Source organism: Serinus canaria, chromosome 8 (assembly GCF_022539315.1).
Source record: "Serinus canaria isolate serCan28SL12 chromosome 8, serCan2020, whole genome shotgun sequence".
In the NCBI taxonomy this organism is placed as follows: domain Eukaryota; kingdom Metazoa; phylum Chordata; class Aves; order Passeriformes; family Fringillidae; genus Serinus; species Serinus canaria.
In genome coordinates this window covers 26,500,950-26,518,104 of record NC_066322.1, presented here as the reverse complement: position 1 = coordinate 26,518,104, position 17,155 = coordinate 26,500,950, and the positions used below count along the sequence as shown (strand labels likewise).

At 58.6% G+C, this 17,155-nt stretch overlaps 2 protein-coding genes across 3 annotated transcripts in view; one reads left to right on the top strand and one right to left on the bottom strand.

The window, feature by feature from the left end:
• Positions 1–308: 308 nt before the first annotated feature.
• BRINP2 (BMP/retinoic acid inducible neural specific 2) lies at positions 309–13,739 on the bottom strand. Its single transcript, XM_050977418.1, has 8 exons — positions 13,665–13,739; positions 6,584–6,951; positions 4,488–4,678; positions 4,165–4,355; positions 3,695–3,800; positions 3,105–3,341; positions 2,709–2,931; positions 309–2,384 (listed from the first exon to the last, which is right to left on the bottom strand). The coding sequence occupies exons 2-8, from the start codon at positions 6,883–6,885 to the stop codon at positions 1,268–1,270; spliced, it is 2,367 nt and encodes a 788-aa protein (XP_050833375.1). The 5' UTR covers positions 6,886–6,951; positions 13,665–13,739; the 3' UTR covers positions 309–1,267.
• Positions 13,740–16,610: 2,871 nt separating this feature from the next.
• The window catches only part of ASTN1 (astrotactin 1), a 58,229-nt gene continuing 57,684 nt past the window's right edge, over positions 16,611–17,155 (top strand). For both annotated transcript variants that reach the window (XM_050977584.1, XM_050977583.1), the window contains exon 1: positions 16,611–16,893. In XM_050977584.1, the coding sequence (XP_050833541.1) occupies positions 16,611–16,893 (283 nt within the window). The remainder of the gene's footprint in view (positions 16,894–17,155) is intronic.

The window sequence follows — 17,155 nt, the reverse complement described above, 5'->3', positions numbered from 1 at the left end:
CCCTCTCCTTTCCCTGCACCATCCCCTCTGTCTGCACTCCTCCCTTGGGGATCCCTGCGGTCTGAGGGTCGGCTCCTTCCTCTCTCTGCCTCATCCTTGGCCAAGGAATGAGGGCAGGCACTGGAGCAGTGAGCTCTGCTTGTCTGGGTACCCGACATTCCCATCTGACAGCCGGGCAGCTCCACTGCTTGATATTCCAGTCAGGCACCCAGTACAGCAGCGGCAGCAGCACCGGGAAGGAGGGAGGGAGGGAGGGGAGCCACAAGGCATGGGAAAAGCCAGGCTAGGGATGACAGTAACTGTTCTGTTCTTTTCTTTCTTTTTTTTTTTTTTTAATCTCAGTTGGTTTTGGTTGCTCTTTTGCTCAAAAAAGGCATTTTTTAAAAAATATATTAAACAGATACATTTTACTAAGATGTCTCTTGGCTGGAGCCACTGACAAGAATTGACACTCCCCAAATGAATAGGCTTAAAAAAACCTGTCCCAAACAAACCAAATAAATAAATACATAAATAAAACATTTTCTTTTTCTTTCTTTTGCATTAGGTTTTTTTTTTGTTGTTGTTGTTGTTGTTGTTGTTGGTTTTCTTGTTGTGTAGGGAACCTTGGCCCAGAGGTCTCTGTGGGTGTCTGTGATGGCAGCATCCCCAGGCAGGTGCCAGGTCCTTCCCAGGCAAGGGGTGAGACGGTGCCTCAGCACTGCAGCAGACACGAGGTGCTCGTGGAGAGGCCCTGGGGGAGACCTGCTGGGTCTGCAGGGCCTGTGCTGGGGACCCCCACCAGCACCGTGTGCAAGGCTACGGCTGCAGGATGGATCACGGGGGATGCAAAGGCAAAGGTGCCAGTAGAAACCTCTTAAAAAGACTACAAAAGTTGGGGTGGCGAGGAGGCTGCCTCTGGGCGATCCTTGTGGTGGGTTAAGCACCTGCTCTGGCGGGACCAGCAGCTGCCTCTGGCCAAGCCACACCCCCCCCGGGCCACTGGCACACCTCCCCAGCCACCTCCGTGGTGGCCACGGTGGCATTGTCCCCGCACTCGGAGCCAGTCTGCCCTGCGCGAGCCATCCCTCCTCCTTAGTCCCACTGGCATCCTCCATCCGCTCGAGCCCTGTGTCTCTTTGGCCAGTTGCTGGGTGTACCATGGAAGCACGCAGTTGGCACTAAGGTAAGGCCTTGATTTAAATTTCTAGGGTGGTTTTTCCTCTCTCCTCCCCAGGAAGTCTGTCCTGCCGGCTCCCTGGCGCCGGGGTGCGAGCGCTGCCGGCCGTTAGCTGCACAGCTTGCCCGTCTCCTGCTCCAGGGCGTTGGGCAGCTTGGCATTGAAGGCTCTCAGGGAGGACTGGATCCTCGCCACCTCGTTGTTGGCCAGCTTGAGCCGGTGCCGGAGCAAGCACGTGAAGAGGTCGAGGCGGATTTTGCCAGGGGGTGAGAGCCTGTTCACCCGGTCCCTGATCTCCAGCAGCTGGAGCATGGCTGAGTCCTGGGAGCCCTGGGTGTAGGGGTAGTCCAGCTGGAGGATCAGGTCACGGATAGCGTCCGGCTCAAAGGGCAGGCTGTAGCCAAAGACTTGCAAGCTGTTGATTTTCATGTAGCCCAGGTTCTTGGAGGGATCTGTCATCTCCAAGGGTTCATAGTAGATTGTCTCATTGGAGCTGTCATCCAGAGACTTGATGCGGCTCCGCAGGTAGACGTGGACTGTTTCAAAGAAGGTCTTCCACTTGTTGCCCAAGGTGATCGTCCAGTTTTGGCACTGGGCAGAGGCATCTACGGTAGTCCTTTCCCAGTCTGGGAAGCTGCCCTCATTGACAGGCATGAACCAGCTCTCTGAGTGGCTTCCCCCAAAGGGGTTAACATAGATGGCCATGACGGGCTCCAGGGTGCTGTTCTTGGTGAGGCAGATCTGCAGAGAGAGGGCCAGCATGACGTGAACCAGCCCAGGCTTGTACTTGTTGCTCTTCAGGGTCAGGAGCATGCGCTTCCTCCAGGAAGGGTCGAACCAGCTGCCCAGGCGCATGTCGTTGCTGATGAAGATGGAGTGCACCTCGATGCGGCTGTCCCGCTTCTGCAGGAGGTACTTGAGCTCCAAGTCCTGCAGGTCAGTCTCCAGCCCCAGGTAGTGCTCCAGGGAGTCGGCCACCTCGGGGCGGCAGAAGCCCTGGGTGAGCGCGTAGCCGTGGTGGCAGCTCCCGCAGCGGGTGCTGTTGTCCTGGTCACAGCTGGCACAGGCTGGCCCCTCGCCCAAGGCACACGGTATGGAGCCCTGGCAGGAGGGCTGCTCCGAGGGACAGGTACAGCTGTGGCTTTCTTCCAGAAAGGTCCCAGGCACGGGGGTCTCACTGCAGTACAGGAGCGACTGTGCGCGGCTCCACCAGTAAGGGAGGGACCTGGTGCAGGGCAAACACGGAACAGAGGCTTAGATGGCATCTTTTGGGATGTGGCTGACTTTCCCTAAGGACTGAAGAGCTGCCCACCTCGTTTTTGTTTTCTGCTCTGCTGGTGGCCCCCCCATGAACCCATTTTTCACCTTCAGGTTTGGACCTGATCTCTCAGGGCCACATGCCAAGCTGGTACAGCCACTCCTGCTGCCTGCTCACCCCCTCCTAGCTGGGAGCTTCTCCAGCTACAGCCACAGGGAGGTAGCCCCTGGCTGTGAGCCACCCTTGGGGCACGGGGCAGTGTCCCCAGCAGGGGCTGCCATGGCACCCTACCTCTCCTTGGGCAGCTTGAAGCGAGGCTGGCGGTGGCAGCGCTTGCTGAGGTTGAAGAGCCGCCGGATGAGCCGGTAGGTTTTCCTGGAGAGCAGCTTCAGGCTGGTGCCCAGCTGTTGGTAGCGATGCTGGACATCCAGATCCATGGTCCAGAAGTGGGAGATGGCTGTCCTGTTCAGGAAACGGTCCGTGGGGAGTCTTTTCACCAGGGCCTGAAACTCCTCTGTGGGGAGAAGGAGATGGCGTCAGGGACTCTGGAGAGCAGGCAGTGAAGGTGGAGCTGAAAGCCATCTCCCTCCACCCAAGCTCTTCATGGTGAGAAGACCACCCTGGAGACCCAGCACCCAGCCTGGGCTGCTCTCAAGAGGATGCTTGGTGGGGTCTCCCCAGCCTCACCTGACTCCTCGAACTGGCTGTGGTGGCTCTCCCAGGCTCGCCCAAGCTGGGCCAGGCTGCTCTCCAGCGCCTGGATGTCGGCCTCGGGGCAGTTGCAGCGGGGGAAGGCGGGCTGGCACTGGCAGCGGCAGTCGCTCCGGCGGCACACCAGCTCCCCGGCAGAGCCGCAGGCGATGTAGCTGAGGGCGGCGGCCACGAACCTCTCCCGCAGGTAGGAGGGAAGCACCGTCTGCAGCCCTGGGGAGGGAGCAGCCCCGAGAGCATCAGGGCACGCACGGAGCCCCTCAAACATCACCTGGGCGAGAGGGTACCAGCCTCCCCCCTGCCCGGGCTCCCACCCTCACATGATTATCATATCAATTTGCTGTGGAGCCGCTTGTCTGGGCTCTGCATCGATCTTGGCTCCTCTTGGCAGACAAGCAACAACCTCATCCTGCCCAGCTTTCATTATTTTCCTCCCCTCTCCTCCCCAGCCCTGAAATTAGAAGCAGCATCTCATGCCAGCATCCTCCCCTGCAACCCCCCGTGCACCCACAAGCATCCCATGGTAGCAATTGTCCACACCCACATCCCCACGAGCCCAGTCCTACCTTGGAGCTGCACTTTGTTCTCAGGGCTCTGCACCAGGACAGAGCTCACTGAGTCCAGGTTGTCATAGTTGCTGCAGCCGAGTGGCCCTGTCCGTGTTTCTGTCACCTAAAGTGGGGACACGAGGCCGTCAGGGATACAGGAGGGGACACAGGGTGCCCTACCGCGGTGAGAGCGCTGCAGATAATCCCTGACCCGCTGGCCAAGCCCCCCCTCCGCATAACAGGGCGATGGTCGGACAGGGGAACTAATTATCTGCTAATTAGCTGTTGACAGGCGGCGGCCGCTGAAAAATGTGCCTTTATTACCGTGCCCAATTTCCCATAAATAATGGGAACGTGTTAACTTTCCCGGCTCTCTCCTCGCTGGGTGATGCCGTTTTAGGTCGGGCCAGCTGCGAGGGGCCCCTGGGGAGGCCCGGGGCTGCCGTGTCCCGGCGCCGGCCCCTCCTCTTCCTCGCCCCCTCTCCTACCTTGATGGCAGCCGTGGCGATCTGGATGTGGTGCAGCCGGCGCAGGGTGCTCTCCCTATCGATGAAGTAGGAGGCTGCCAGCTGGTGCAGGGTCTCCAGCGAGACCCCCGAGCTGTTCCCAGCCCCCGCCGCGGGCTCTGCCCTCCGGCTCAGCTTGCGCTTGTCCACAAAAATGGTCAGGGACTCCTCTCCTGGGGGGACACGCGAGACTTGTGGAAGGATGCCGGGCTCCCCCATTCCCTTTCTTGGCCACGCAGTGCCTCTTTTCCCACTCTCCCTCCTTGTGCGAGGGGCTGAGCAGGACTGAGCAGCCCTGCACTCACCTCCCAGCGTGGCAGCCAGCAGGAAGTGTGTCCCATACTTCTTGATGAGGCTGTCGGTGATCTGCTGCGGGCTGGGCCGACGCCCCAGCAGCCGGATGTTGCGGATGAATTCGGGGGCCAGGGGAAGTGGAAGGCTGAAGAAATCTTTTCTCTCCAAGGCCAAATTATTCACCTTCCAACGGGCAAACTCTCTGTGGGAGGAGAGCAGCAGTGGGGAGAGGGTGTGAAGGGCTTACATGCATGCTCTCCTTATGTCCCTGATTTCCATTCAGGACAGGTGGAAAACTCTGGTTAGAATCATCCCGACCTCCCCATTGGAAGTGAAGGACCTGCTGCCAGCTATGGATCCAGCCAGGACAAAAGCACCGTCCCTCCCTAAGCCATTGATGGTGATAAAGAGCTACAAGCAGCGGAGATGCCTGCTATTGATTAATCCAGCACCTCCGGAAGGCATCAATCACAGCCCAGGGCAGGGCTAGAGCCTTTTCCAGCCCTTTGAGCTGCTTGCAGCTCATCCCTCCTCCAGCCCTATGCCTACAGATCCAAGGGAAAATCCAGCATCTGGGGGTATCATGGTTTTAAACACCAGCAGCATTTTGTGGGAAGCCAGAGGTGTTGGGATGTGGTGGGTCCCCTCAGAGCTCCAGATGCTGTGAATGTGCCACCCAGCCTGTCACTACCTCCAAAACCCCACGGTCTCATAAACAACCAGCAGCAAATTTCAGCTTAATCTTTGGCATTTGGCTCTAATTAAAACTAGGCTGTGCCTCTCAGACAGTTTTATCAGGGCTGGCTGGGAAAACAGCGAGAGGGAGGGAGAAGTGGATGGGTGCAAAGCAGCAGCTGCTGGGCTTGGCAGATGACAGGTTGCCTCCCACCATGACTTTTGGGTCCAGAAGATGGCATGCAGGGGCCAGCAGCAGAGCTGAGGATGAGGCGGGGGGGATGCTGCCTCTCCCCTTGCACACACACACTCCCTCGGCGCTGGGGTGTCAATTTCCCCCCTTCCATCCCAGAGGCAAACAAGCCCCAAAGGCTGATAGCAGGTTCTCTGCCTCTGGGGAGGTGTGAGCCAGCTGCTGTCCCTCTGGCTGCTCCTTCCTGTCCCACCACCGTCACCAGCAGCATCCCTGGAGGATGCAGGTCCCTCAGCATGGCAGCGTCAGCGCACAGGAAAGGGGACAGTAGCTCCCTGGGGCTGCTGGGCTGCAAAACAAGGCTGCAATCCCAGCACCCACGTCAGCACTCCCAAGAGCCAGCATTCCCAATAGGCTGTGGTCAGGCTTTGCTTTGCTGCTGGAAGCCCCCAGGGCTCAGCACTGGTGGGAAGTGGAAGGGAAAGGGCTCATTAGCCAGAGGTGACAGCCCCAATTAGGTCCAGGAGGCGGTGGAGTGGAGTGGATATCCCACTGCATGGGGTGGCCCTTTGCCGTGGTGAGTGGACCCCACTGCTGCCAAACCTGGTTCTCTGCTGGCAAGAAACCCCCTCCAACATGCATTTAGCATCCCAAAGTAGTCCATGGGCTGATGGCACTGGGGACATGCCGGGGGTCAGTCCAGGGTGGCTTTTCCCAAGGCCCAGCAGTATCCCAGCCTCAGAGGACTGCCAGTCTAAGCAGGTTCAGCAATTTGGCACAGAGACATCTTTGTGCACAGAAAAAGGACAAAGGAGCATCTTTGTCCAAAGGGCCTGGATGGTGGACACCACATGCACACTGCCCCTTCTGCTGGCCCCAGCTTCCATCTCAGGGCAGGAGATTGGTAGGTGGAGGATGTCCAAAGGGACTGGAGTACACAAGAGTCATCCAGCCTGGTGGGCTCTGGGCCTCCTGCCATAAGGGCTGATTCCATCTCAACCTGTGCACCAAAGCCCTCCCATCTCAGGGCAAATCCTGCCTGGAGCTCAGCCTGGCCTCACCACGAGCATCCTGTGAAGGGGGAGGGGCTGCTATTACATTCCCTGAAAAAGCAGCGTCTCTCATCCACCCAATGGACAGCCTCCTCCCACACATGGGGGTCTGCTCACATGGATTAGAGAGGGTCTGCATCCTCTTTGCCATGCCCACCCGACCCCCCAGCTCCTCACAGCCTCTCACCTGTAGATCCTGTACCTGGTGGTGAAACCCTGCCGGTAGCGCTCCATGAAGTCCACGTACTCCTGAGCTCGGTAGAAGGGTCCCCGGTCGGTGAGGAGCCAGTCGAGAGGCGCCCGGGCCGAGGGAGAGGAGGATGAGGAGGAAGAGGAGGGGGTGGCGGGGGCTGCATGGCCCTGGGGCACGGCGCTGCCCGCCCCGCCGGCCGCTCCCCAGCGGCAGCAGGCGCTCAGGGCCAGCAGGGCCAGCGGCCACGGGAGCATCGGCGGGGGCCCGTCAGCACGGGGGAGGTCCTGCCGCCCCATCCTGCTGCTGCCCGGCCGGCTTCTTCATTCTCTCACCCCGCGGCAACCCTCCGGGACAGCCCCGTCCTGCAAGGCCAAGCGGGGAAGCCCGTGAGGACCGGATAGAAACCGGGAGCAAGCTTTGGAATGCTGGCTGGGATGCTGACAGAGGGAAAGCTGCGCTCTAGGGAGAGCCTGGTCATGCCACAGGAAATAAGAGTTCATGGGGCTGGGGGTGCTGGGTGCTGCTGAAGTTAAGTGAAATCCAGGCTGATGGCTGTTTGAGGAATTTCTGGCTTTTTCTTTGTGTTTTCTCTGCTGTACATCAGCCTGTCAAGCTGAGCTTGCTGCTGTGGGCTGCCCTGCACCCTGCGTTGTTGGGGACAAATGTCATGAGCATGCAGTTCATTTCAGGTGGGGCTAAAATATTATAATCATGGGGAACTGCGAAAATGAGCTTCTCCAGGCATGGCCTGAATTATGTCTGATTGATGTTAGAGTTGTCGTTGTGTCCTGCTGTGGATGGATGGATGGATGGATGGATGGATGGATGGATGGATGGATGGATGGATGGATGGATGGATGGATGGATGGATGGATGTCCACTCCAAAGTTGGCTATGGAAGCAGTGTTTTGAGTGCAAAGTAAAGATGGAGCTTTTCTGGCAGCAGCAACCACAAGGACAGAGCCTGAATTTGCCAGTGGAAGTGGGAAATGGGGATCTGCAAGGTCTGGCCAAGGCCAGGTGTGCTGTGAGGCAACAAGAGCTGTTTGCCTCAAAACAGGGACCCCCTTGCTGCAGTCCTGCCAGGGAAGATGGCTTTTGTTCCAGGAAGGCGGCTGGAGCCCAAATGCCCATCCCTGCTGAGCTCACACCAACCCTGCATTCTCCCAAACAGGGCTTTGCTGGATGAATCATCATGCTTTAACATGTAATAATATGTTTTTTCATTTTTTTTCTCCCTCTCTTCTATTTTTAAACCCTTAAGGGTGCCCTTTGATTACACTTTCTCAGCTTCTCGCTCAGCCCTCGAGGCTGGGGCCCTGTGAATTTTAAACAAAAGCTGAGACTTTCACATCACCAGGCTGGGGTGCCAGGGCAGTGGGGTGGGCAGGAGCAGCAGGCAGGGTTTCTGTCCCCCCACACTCTTTTTTCACGTGTCACCCTGGTTTTTCCCAGCCTGGCAGGCAGCCACATGACAGCCCAGTCACTGCCTCCTGCCCCTGGCACGTGGAGTCCCCCACGGCCACGATGTGACCAAATCCTGACCCAAACCTGTTCCATGCTGGGGTGGGGGGCAGGCAATGCCAGGGTGGTTTCCTCACTCTGTGCCTCAAGTGTTGGAGGGGGCATCTGTCACCCCCAAAACGTGGCAGGACCTGATGCCAGAGGCTCACAGAGCTGTTTGTGTGCTGCCACGTGTGGGTGGGTGCTGAGCCAAGGCATTTGGCTGCCCCCTAATCCTCCCTGCCTGCAACCAAAGCTGGGCCGAGGGCAAGCAGGCAGATGGGATGCAGAGTCTGCACCTTGCTCCCCTCCCCAATGATATCTGCTGGTACAATTAAAAATTGATGTGGCCTGGGGACCAAAGGGATCCTCAAAGCCCAAGATTAACCCCTCTGGTCCATACTGCCTGCAGCCACGGGTCCTTCTGCTTTGTCCAGGAGAGAATGGAGGGAGCCAGGGTCTGGCAGTAAACCTCATGGATGGTTTAGATACTGACCACAGGCTAAACCCTCAGTGATTTGATCCCTTTCCCACACAGCAAGGAAGAAAGCAACACTCTGGATCTCAGCTGAGGGAGGGTAAAGCCTCCTTGAACAGCATCCTTCTAAACCCTGCCCATGGAAACACACTGCTTGTAGCATTAAATATGGCTGTGACAGCAAAACACCTTGTTTAAATATCTGGTGCACTGGGACTCTGCCTGTTGCCTCACAAACAGGCTTGGCACACCCTGTTCTCCTTGTCTCCCATCATCATCCATGGGTTTTAAGTGGCTCCTGACCCAGCTCCAGCTGAGGTGGGGCTGGGCAGGGGCTGCTCCCTGGCTATGTCCCTCTCCCCCCTCCCTCCACAAAGGTCTGTATCAGCCTGGGTCTTACAGGGGATGTTAAAGGGGGTTTTAAGTGGTTAAAGGAGATGCTTTTCCACAAGTGCCCAGGGACACTGGCCTCATCCATCACCACTTCACACAACCACAGACTGGTTTTGCACCAGTCACTTCACCATCCTCCCTGAGGCTTTCCTGGTGTAAATCAGAAGTACACAGGAGTTTTCTTCCTTTGATTCAAAGCACAGAGGGTTTTTTTTGGGGGTGGGACACACCAGGCAGAGCACCATCTTTTTCATCAAACCACCACAGATGTTAAATGCTTCCCACCAGCACTAACCAGCCCCTTGCCATTACCACCCTGGGGGGCATCTCCATGTGCCTTCGACAAGAGGGGCTTCCCATGCTGTCCTTCCTCTCCAAATCCCCTCTCCCACCACAGCGCCACAGCTAAGGCAGGAAACATCTGGCTCACCGTCATGGGGATGGATATTATGGATAGACCCACTTTGGGTCACCTTTTCCCTCAGGCTGTGGTCCCTAGACCAGTTAGACACCATCTCATCCTGCTCCGACAGGTTCCCTGGGGAGCTCATTCTGAGATTCCAGGCTGAGCATAGCATGTTTCCCTGTGGCTACTTCATGTTTTACTACAGAGCAATAAAAATAGGATTTGATATTTCCAGCACTTGGCCGGGGCAAACTGGTACAGAACCAGTGAAGAATCCCTCCTGGTATGAAGCAAAGTTTCCAGCCTTGCTAAGCGAGCTTTTATTCACACTTCCCTCTTATTTACACCGCGTGTGGCGGCACCTCCGAGGGAGGCTCCTGCTTGGGGACGGGCGATGACGCACGCCAGCATCCTTGCCAACAGGAACTGGAGTCCCAAGTCAGGCAGGAATGGGTAAGGAAGGCCTGTGTGGGGGCTGCACTGAGCTCTGCAGCAGCTTATCCCCACGGAGCAGCTTTCCTGCACCACTGTCAGCTGGGATAAATTGTTTCCTCCTATCGATCAGGAATTATAGAAAATAAATATGTGCAGATATTGCCACAGCTCTGCATAGTCCTCAGTCCTTACAGCTGGGGGGAGCTGGCTCTGGTTTGAGGAAAAGGAGGGCTGCACTGCTGCTCTGTGGGCTTGGGGCAATGCTTTTCAGGGTGCACCTCCACATATTTACACCAGGATCCTCCTGGGATGCTGGGGAAGGTAAAGCTCTTTAGAAACAAGTAACCCCCTTGACCTTACTACTAGAGCTGGAAATAACTTTCTAATAACTTTTCCTTGATCCAAAAAAAAAAAGATTTGCTGAGAAGCATCTGACAACTCTTTTTTTCTTCTTCCTTTTGATTTAAGGTTTTGCATCACAAAAGTTGGAAAACTTCCAGCTTGTTATTTTTTTTCTCCTCTTCTATAAAAACCGCAAAGCAATGGAAGAAGGGTACCAAAGCAAATATTATTGTCAGATTTTCCTAGGACCACAACCTCTTTCAGGGCCAAGTCCTCCTGAGCTTCTTGCAGCCCACTGTGTCCCCATTGCCTGCAGCAGAACACCCCGGTGCTCCTCCAGTGATGGCTGGTGCAGGGCCCACACTGTCACATGTCATGAGCTACATCTTAAAAAGAGCTCATGGCAATTTCTAGAGTCACTCCCCATCCTGGGGAGTGAAGTGGGGTCACTTCTGCAGCAGTGTCCTCATCCAAAATGGCTTGAGAAGCTGAAGGAAAGATGTGAGGTGGAGATGGGGGTGCTCAGGTGAGCTGCAAAAGCCTCCCTCTACTGCCCCTGGAGCTGACAGTGACAGCAGCACCACCCTCAGCACAACATCGGAGTTCTGCCAAGGTCCCGCCTGCCTCCATGCCCACGGCAGCTCCAGAGCCACGTGCTCCACCACTCATCAGGCCAAGCTCGATAATTAAGACGTTAGCTAATTGTTAGGGACATTAGCATTGATTTGTGCCCTTTCACGCTGCAGGAGCAGATCTGGAGATACAGAAACTGGGAAGCGTGCACTGGGGAGAGGGGCAGTGGTATTTGCCAGGTGCCGTTGGGAAGCACAGGAAGGTTCCAGATGGGCCCTGGAACCACCTCTGTGCACGCTGAGCTGAAGCCCAGAGCCAAAGCAAACCCCACTGTCCATGGCAGGTACATGATACCATCGGTGGCAGGGCTGTGGGATGTGCCCAGTCACAGGGAATGGTCCCTGGGGCACAGTGGGAGCCAAGGTGCATCTGGGCAGGAGGGATGGGGAGGGGTCTCAAGCTCCCTGGGGACGCCTTTTAGTGGGAACAAACATCAAACCTAGTGACTGAGTCACCTTCTCATTAAACATGGAAAAGCTTTATCAAATTAAGGCCACTTAAAAGAGCCTGGGCAAAGGCTAAGTGCAGTTTAGCGTCTGAAGTGGATTGACTCAGCTGAGCCGTGTCTATCTGGGAATTCACACAGGCACCCAGGCCACCTCTTGCTCTTGCACACCTCGGGACAGACAATCCCAAAGGGCTCAATTTTAGCAGGATGCTCCCATTGCTCCGGAGCCACCAGTCTCGCCTGGGGCTCCGTGGAAACCACATCCCCTCCAGCCAGCCCTGCCTACGCCGTCTCCTCTGCCCCCTGGCCCGGCTCGGTTGTGGCTTGCGAGGAGCTGCAGCGCCGGGCTGGAATCCGCAGGCTGCCAAGGAAGCGCCAGGGCCCCATTGATCCGCCGGGGTAATTAAGAGAGCGAAGGAAGCACCGCCGGAGCGACAGCAGCGCGGTAATCGCTGGCAAAGCGGGCACGGCGGGGTGCTGGCAGCCACCTGGCAGCCGGCCTCGGCCACAAGGCTCCAGGCGGCGAGCGTGGGGACAGACAGCCACCTCGGAGCCGCGGTGCTGAGGATCACAGCCGCGGCTGGGAGCGGGCTCTCGCTGGGCTCCCGCTGGGCTCCCGCTGGCCACCCTCTGTAGCCCGTTCGGTCCCTACAGCCGAGCGACCCCGAGTCACCGCCCTCCTCCTCTCAGCTCATGAGACCGGTTAGAAAACCTGTAGGACTTGGGTTCCTTTTATTAGCTTTTCTTCACATCCTCAAGAGCGAGACACTCGAAGATGAGAGTAAAGGAAAATAGCAGAAAATCCCAGGACTCGGGGAGCCGAGGATTTGCATAAGACATCAAATGAGTTGAAGCCTGGGCGGCTGTCAGGGGAGATGGCAGCTGCGTGCGGAGTCGCACCAGTGCCATGTGTTCTGCCCTCTGGCTTTGCACACCCGAGACTTTCACACCTACAGGCAAAAAGCCTCTTAAATAAAGCAAATAAATGTGCAAAATAGAATTTCCCTCCCCAGCACAGCGACGGCAGCAGCAGCTTCTGCTTCCCCACCTTGCGCTGAGCTCTCAGACCAAAGAATCCCTGCAGATGGATCTTCGGGACCAGGGGAGAGCAGCCCTGAACACTGGGGAAAAGGGGATGGGGAAAAGAGCAACCCTGTGCACAAGGGGCCAGGGAAAGAGAGCAGCCCTGCAGCCTCCTCCGCAGGGAGGATGGCTCCTTCCTCCTAACAGATCCTGCATCCCCAGTAACATCCTCATGCAGGAGGCAGTGCAAGGTGAGGAACACTGCTTCCCTTCCCTGCCTTGCCTTCACACGAGTGACAAGTGTCACGGACGGGCAGCGATGCACAAGTGTAGCTCAACGTTAGCAGCACAGGATAAATAAGGTGGTGGGTGGCTGGTGTTGGGCAGACAGGGAGCGCTCATCTGGGGTGTCAGAGTGGGGCCACCCCTCCCGGAGAGCCAGGTCTCCAAACTGTCACTGCACGGCCACCAATGATAGCTCCGCTTCGGAAAAAGTGCAGGGGCCTCCGGGGCTGGCAGGGACCCTCCTGGCTGCTGACAGAGAGGGGACACTGACATCTGCCGGCAGGTCCCACCCGGCCCCGCGGCGCCCCGACTCGGAGTGCCCGGCCCCGGGACCGCGGCGGGGGCACTCCGGGACCCGCCACCGCCCCAGGGCAGCCACACGCGGGTCCCCTGGGGAGGGACAGGGCATGCTGCGCCCGGAGCTGATGCTCTCCGGCGCTTTAAAGACACCGAGTTTTGTTTCTTACTGGAAAGATGAGTGTTTAGGGAAGGGAAGGGAGCCTGGCAGAGGGGAGCCCCCGGCTCCCGGAGCTGTGCCGGGCAGGCGCCCGATGCGAGCAAACATCTCCCGACGGGTCACGCACCCACTGCTCGACCCTATGCTGCGGGTGGCGGAGCGGGGCCCTGCGGTGCGGGGAACGGGCGATCCCCCACAGGCTATCGGTGATCGGGGCCCATCGGAGAAATGCGCGTTTTAGCATTTGCGGGGGCATCTCCCCGGCCCCTGCGGGCGCGGGGTGTCTCACACGGGTATTTCACACCGAGCAGCGCACTCAGCGCACAGCAGCAGGTCCCAGCATCCCGGGCATCCCGTTTGTCCCGGTAGCCCGCCGGCACCCGGTCCCACCGGGCCGGTGGCAGCCGCCCGTCACCTGTGGGGCCCCGCCCGGGCAGGGCTCGGTGCCCTCCCCGACACCCGAGCTCGCCGGGGAGGCTGCGAAGCGAGCCCGGAGCGGGGACACAACTTGACCAAGGTCACCGAGCGAGCCGGCGTCGATACCTGGGATCTCCGTCCTTGCGGGGCCGCCGCTCGCCCCGCAGCATTCCCTCCCCACCTCAGCACCGGCGGGAGCCCCCCACCGCCTCAAACCCCGTCCCCCAACTCCTCCCCGCGACCCCGCGGACTCACCCCAGGCTCAAAATCAGCGCCGGCGGGGCACCGGCCGCCTCTCCTTGGAGTCCTGCTCCGATCGGCTCCGGCTCAGCGGCCCCGGGCGCTGCCCCGCCGCCGCCTCCGGGCCGCGCCATGTGCGGGCGGCCGGGCGGGCCCCGGCGGCGCCGCCGCCACCATCCCGCGCTCCCTCAGCCGCGGCCGCCGGGTCCACCGCGCTCCGCGGGGCCGCCGCGCCGCGATAATATATGCAGCGGCGGCAGCCAATCAGAGGCACCGCCGGCGGCCCCGCTCGCCTCCATTGGCCAGGCTGGCAGGGAGGGGCGGGGCGTGGAGCGGGGGTCCAGCTCTCGCCTTCCGACCTCGGGTTAGCGAGCCCGGGATGTGCGGGATTGGGAATGGGGCGGCGGGAAGGGAGCCTGGAGAGCATCCCGGGATGTGCGGGATTGGGAATGGGGCGGCTGGAAGGGAGCCTGGAGAGCATCCCGGGATGTGCGGGATTGGGAATGGGGCGGCTGGAAGGGAGCCTGGAGAGCATCCCGGGATGTGCGGGATCGGGAATGGGGCGGCTGGAAGGGAGCCTGGAGAGCATCCCGGGATGTGCGGGATAGGGAATGGGGCGGCTGGAAGGGAGCCTGGAGAGCATCCCGGGATGTGCGGGATTGGGAATGGGGCGGCTGGAAGGGAGCCTGGAGAGCATCCCGGGATGTGCGGGATCGGGAATGGGGCGGCTGGAAGGGAGCCTGGAGAGCATCCCGGGATGTGCGGGATTGGGAATGGGGCGGCGGGAAGGGAGCCTGGAGAGCATCCCGGGATGTGCGGGATCGGGAATGGGGCGGCGGGAAGGGAGCCTGGAGAGCATCCCGGGATGTGCGGGATTGGGAATGGGGCGGCTGGAAGGGAGCCTGGAGAGCATCCCGGGATGTGCGGGATCGAGAAGGGGGCGGCTGGAAGGGAGCCTGGAGAGCATCCCATTCCCATCATGGGCAGGGACACCTTCCTCTAGACCAGGTTGCTCCAAGCCCCACCAACCTGGCATGGAGCACTTGCAGGGATCCACATTCCCAGGGTCTCTGCACACCCTCCTGTGCCGCTCATTCCCGGTGGGCAGCAGGAGGACGCTGTCAGTGACACCAGAGTTAGTGTTCTCAGAAGGTTTTTTTATATGTGTTCTATTTATCCCTCTGTGTTCTTCACACCTCCCACCAAACCCCTTCCTTGCTCCTCTTCATGCCTTGTTAGGCATTCCAGGGGCACTGCTCCTGGGGGTGCATCTCTTTTCCAAACCTTGAAAGAACCTTGTTGGAGACACCCTCTACATAATGTAAATCATTTTTTAAAATTATTTTTCAGAATGGAAAAGCTCCTTTTAATGAGTTTGTAGCCCGTGGTGAAAGAAGAGCAGTGAAAGGGCCTTGTGGAAGCTGTCCAGTGGGATTTCCCTGTGCTCCCCAAAAGGAGCACAAAAGGAGGGCCATATCCTGCAAAACACCTTTGCTCATTTTTCCTTATTTGTTCCTGATTTTCCTTCCCCAAATTTTCCTTTTTTTTTATTTTTTTTTAATTTGTTTGTTTGCATTTTTTTTTCTGATTTTCCTGACGTCTCCTGATCCTGAGCCCATTCCTACTGGAGGGAGACAGCACTGCTGGAACACATTCCACCACATCCCCACTGGTTTAGTTCAGTGCTTCTCTCTGGTTGTTGAAAATGGATAAATTCTGGTCAGCACTGTTCTTTCTGCCCAAAGTGTCATGGAACTTAAAAATACAGGGGGTTAAAAAGACAGATCAGTCTGGGGTAAAGCACCCACAGCTTGGGATGTGGGAGGCACAGTGCTGACCCCCCTCAAGGCCAACCCTGGGGCAGGTTAAGCTTCACAGCTGGCACACATGAGGGAGGAGGAATTCAGGGAAACCCTCACAAGAGGAGGTGGAGAGCTCTGCCAAAAAAAAAAAAAAATCAGAAATATCTGCAGTGTGTGGTTTTCTTTGGAGGTGCCAGGTGGGAGGGGACACTGTCCCCAAGAGGAGATGATGAGGAGCTATGGTGTGGGACCTCTGTGATGCCTCCACACCCTGCTCCAGAGCTGTCTGCCATCAGGAGAGTCCTGTTGGGAAAACCACACCAAGAGAACACAGCCAGGTATTCCTGCTGGGATGAGGACTGGGCATTGCCCCCACAGTGGAAGAAGAGAACATTTCCCATCAGAAGATTTGGCTGCGGTGGGGACCACAGGTGTCTGGAGGAAGGTGTGGCTGTCAGACGAGGTGTCAGTGCTGCTTTGTGCTCACTTAAAGAGGGTGAAAATAAAAAGCACACAGATCCAAAAAGATCTGGGAAAAAGATCCAAATCCTGTGGGTTTGGGGTTGCCCTGACACTCCATATGTATAAAAACAAACATACATACATACATGTATATATATGTATGTATGTAGTATGTGTACACACATGCACACAAACAGATGATGATATCTATTTCATGTGGGCTTGAGGGATTTGGAGGTCTGTGACTTCTTCTGGGGCTTTGGGCTCCATGACTTCTCCTGGGACTTATTTTGGAGGTCAGTGACTTCTTCTGGGGCTTTGGGTTCCACGATACATCGTGGGGTTTTGGAAGCCTGGGATTTCCCCTGGGATTCCTGAAGCCTGGGGTTTTGGAGGTGTGGGATTTTGGAGTTCTGCAATCTATCCAGTGTGGCGGGGGGTGGTACCCGCAAGCTCTTCTCCGTGCAGAAGGAGGCCGGGCAGCCCCGCATCCCTCCCGCCACCGCACCGCTCCGCGGTTCTCCCGCTTTCCCAGGAGATGAGGAGGAAAACGGGCGAAGCGGAGGAAAGGAGAGGCGTGGGGCCGGAGAAGCCGAGCCGTGCCGAGCCGCGCCGCACGGGGAGGCGCCGGTGCGCGGTGCCCGCCCCTCGCCGCCGCCTCCCGCCCGGCGCCGGGAGCGCGGCGCGGGGCTCCAAGATGGCTTTGGCCGGGCTCTGCTCGCTGCTGGCCGGCTGCTGCCTGGCCGCGGGCAGCGGCCCCGCCGAGGCGGCGGCGGAGGCGGCGGCCAAGGAGCTGGAGTGCAAGCTGAAGAGCATCACCGTGTCGGCGCTGCCCTTCCTGCGGGAGAACGACCTCAGCATCATGCACGGCCCCTCGGCCGCAGAGCCCAAGCTGCTCTTCTCGGTCCGCAACGATTTCCCCGGCGAGATGGTGGTGGTGGATGACCTGGAGAACACGGAGCTGCCCTACTTCGTGCTGGGTGAGCCTGCGGGAGCGCGGCGGGGCCCCGAGCATCCCCGGCGGCCGGGCTCCTCCCTGCCGCACCGGCGGGCGGGCGCCCTGCGGCGGCTCGGCCCCGGGGCCGGTTCCCCCTGCTGCAGCAGCTCGGCCCAGCCCCGGGGCCGGCTCATCCCGGTGCCCGTTCACCCGCCGCAGCATCGCGGCTGGGGATGCTGCAGGCCCGGGGTGCTCGGTGCGTGCCCAGGTTGTCACCCACGGGGCTCGTCCCCGGCTCGATCGAT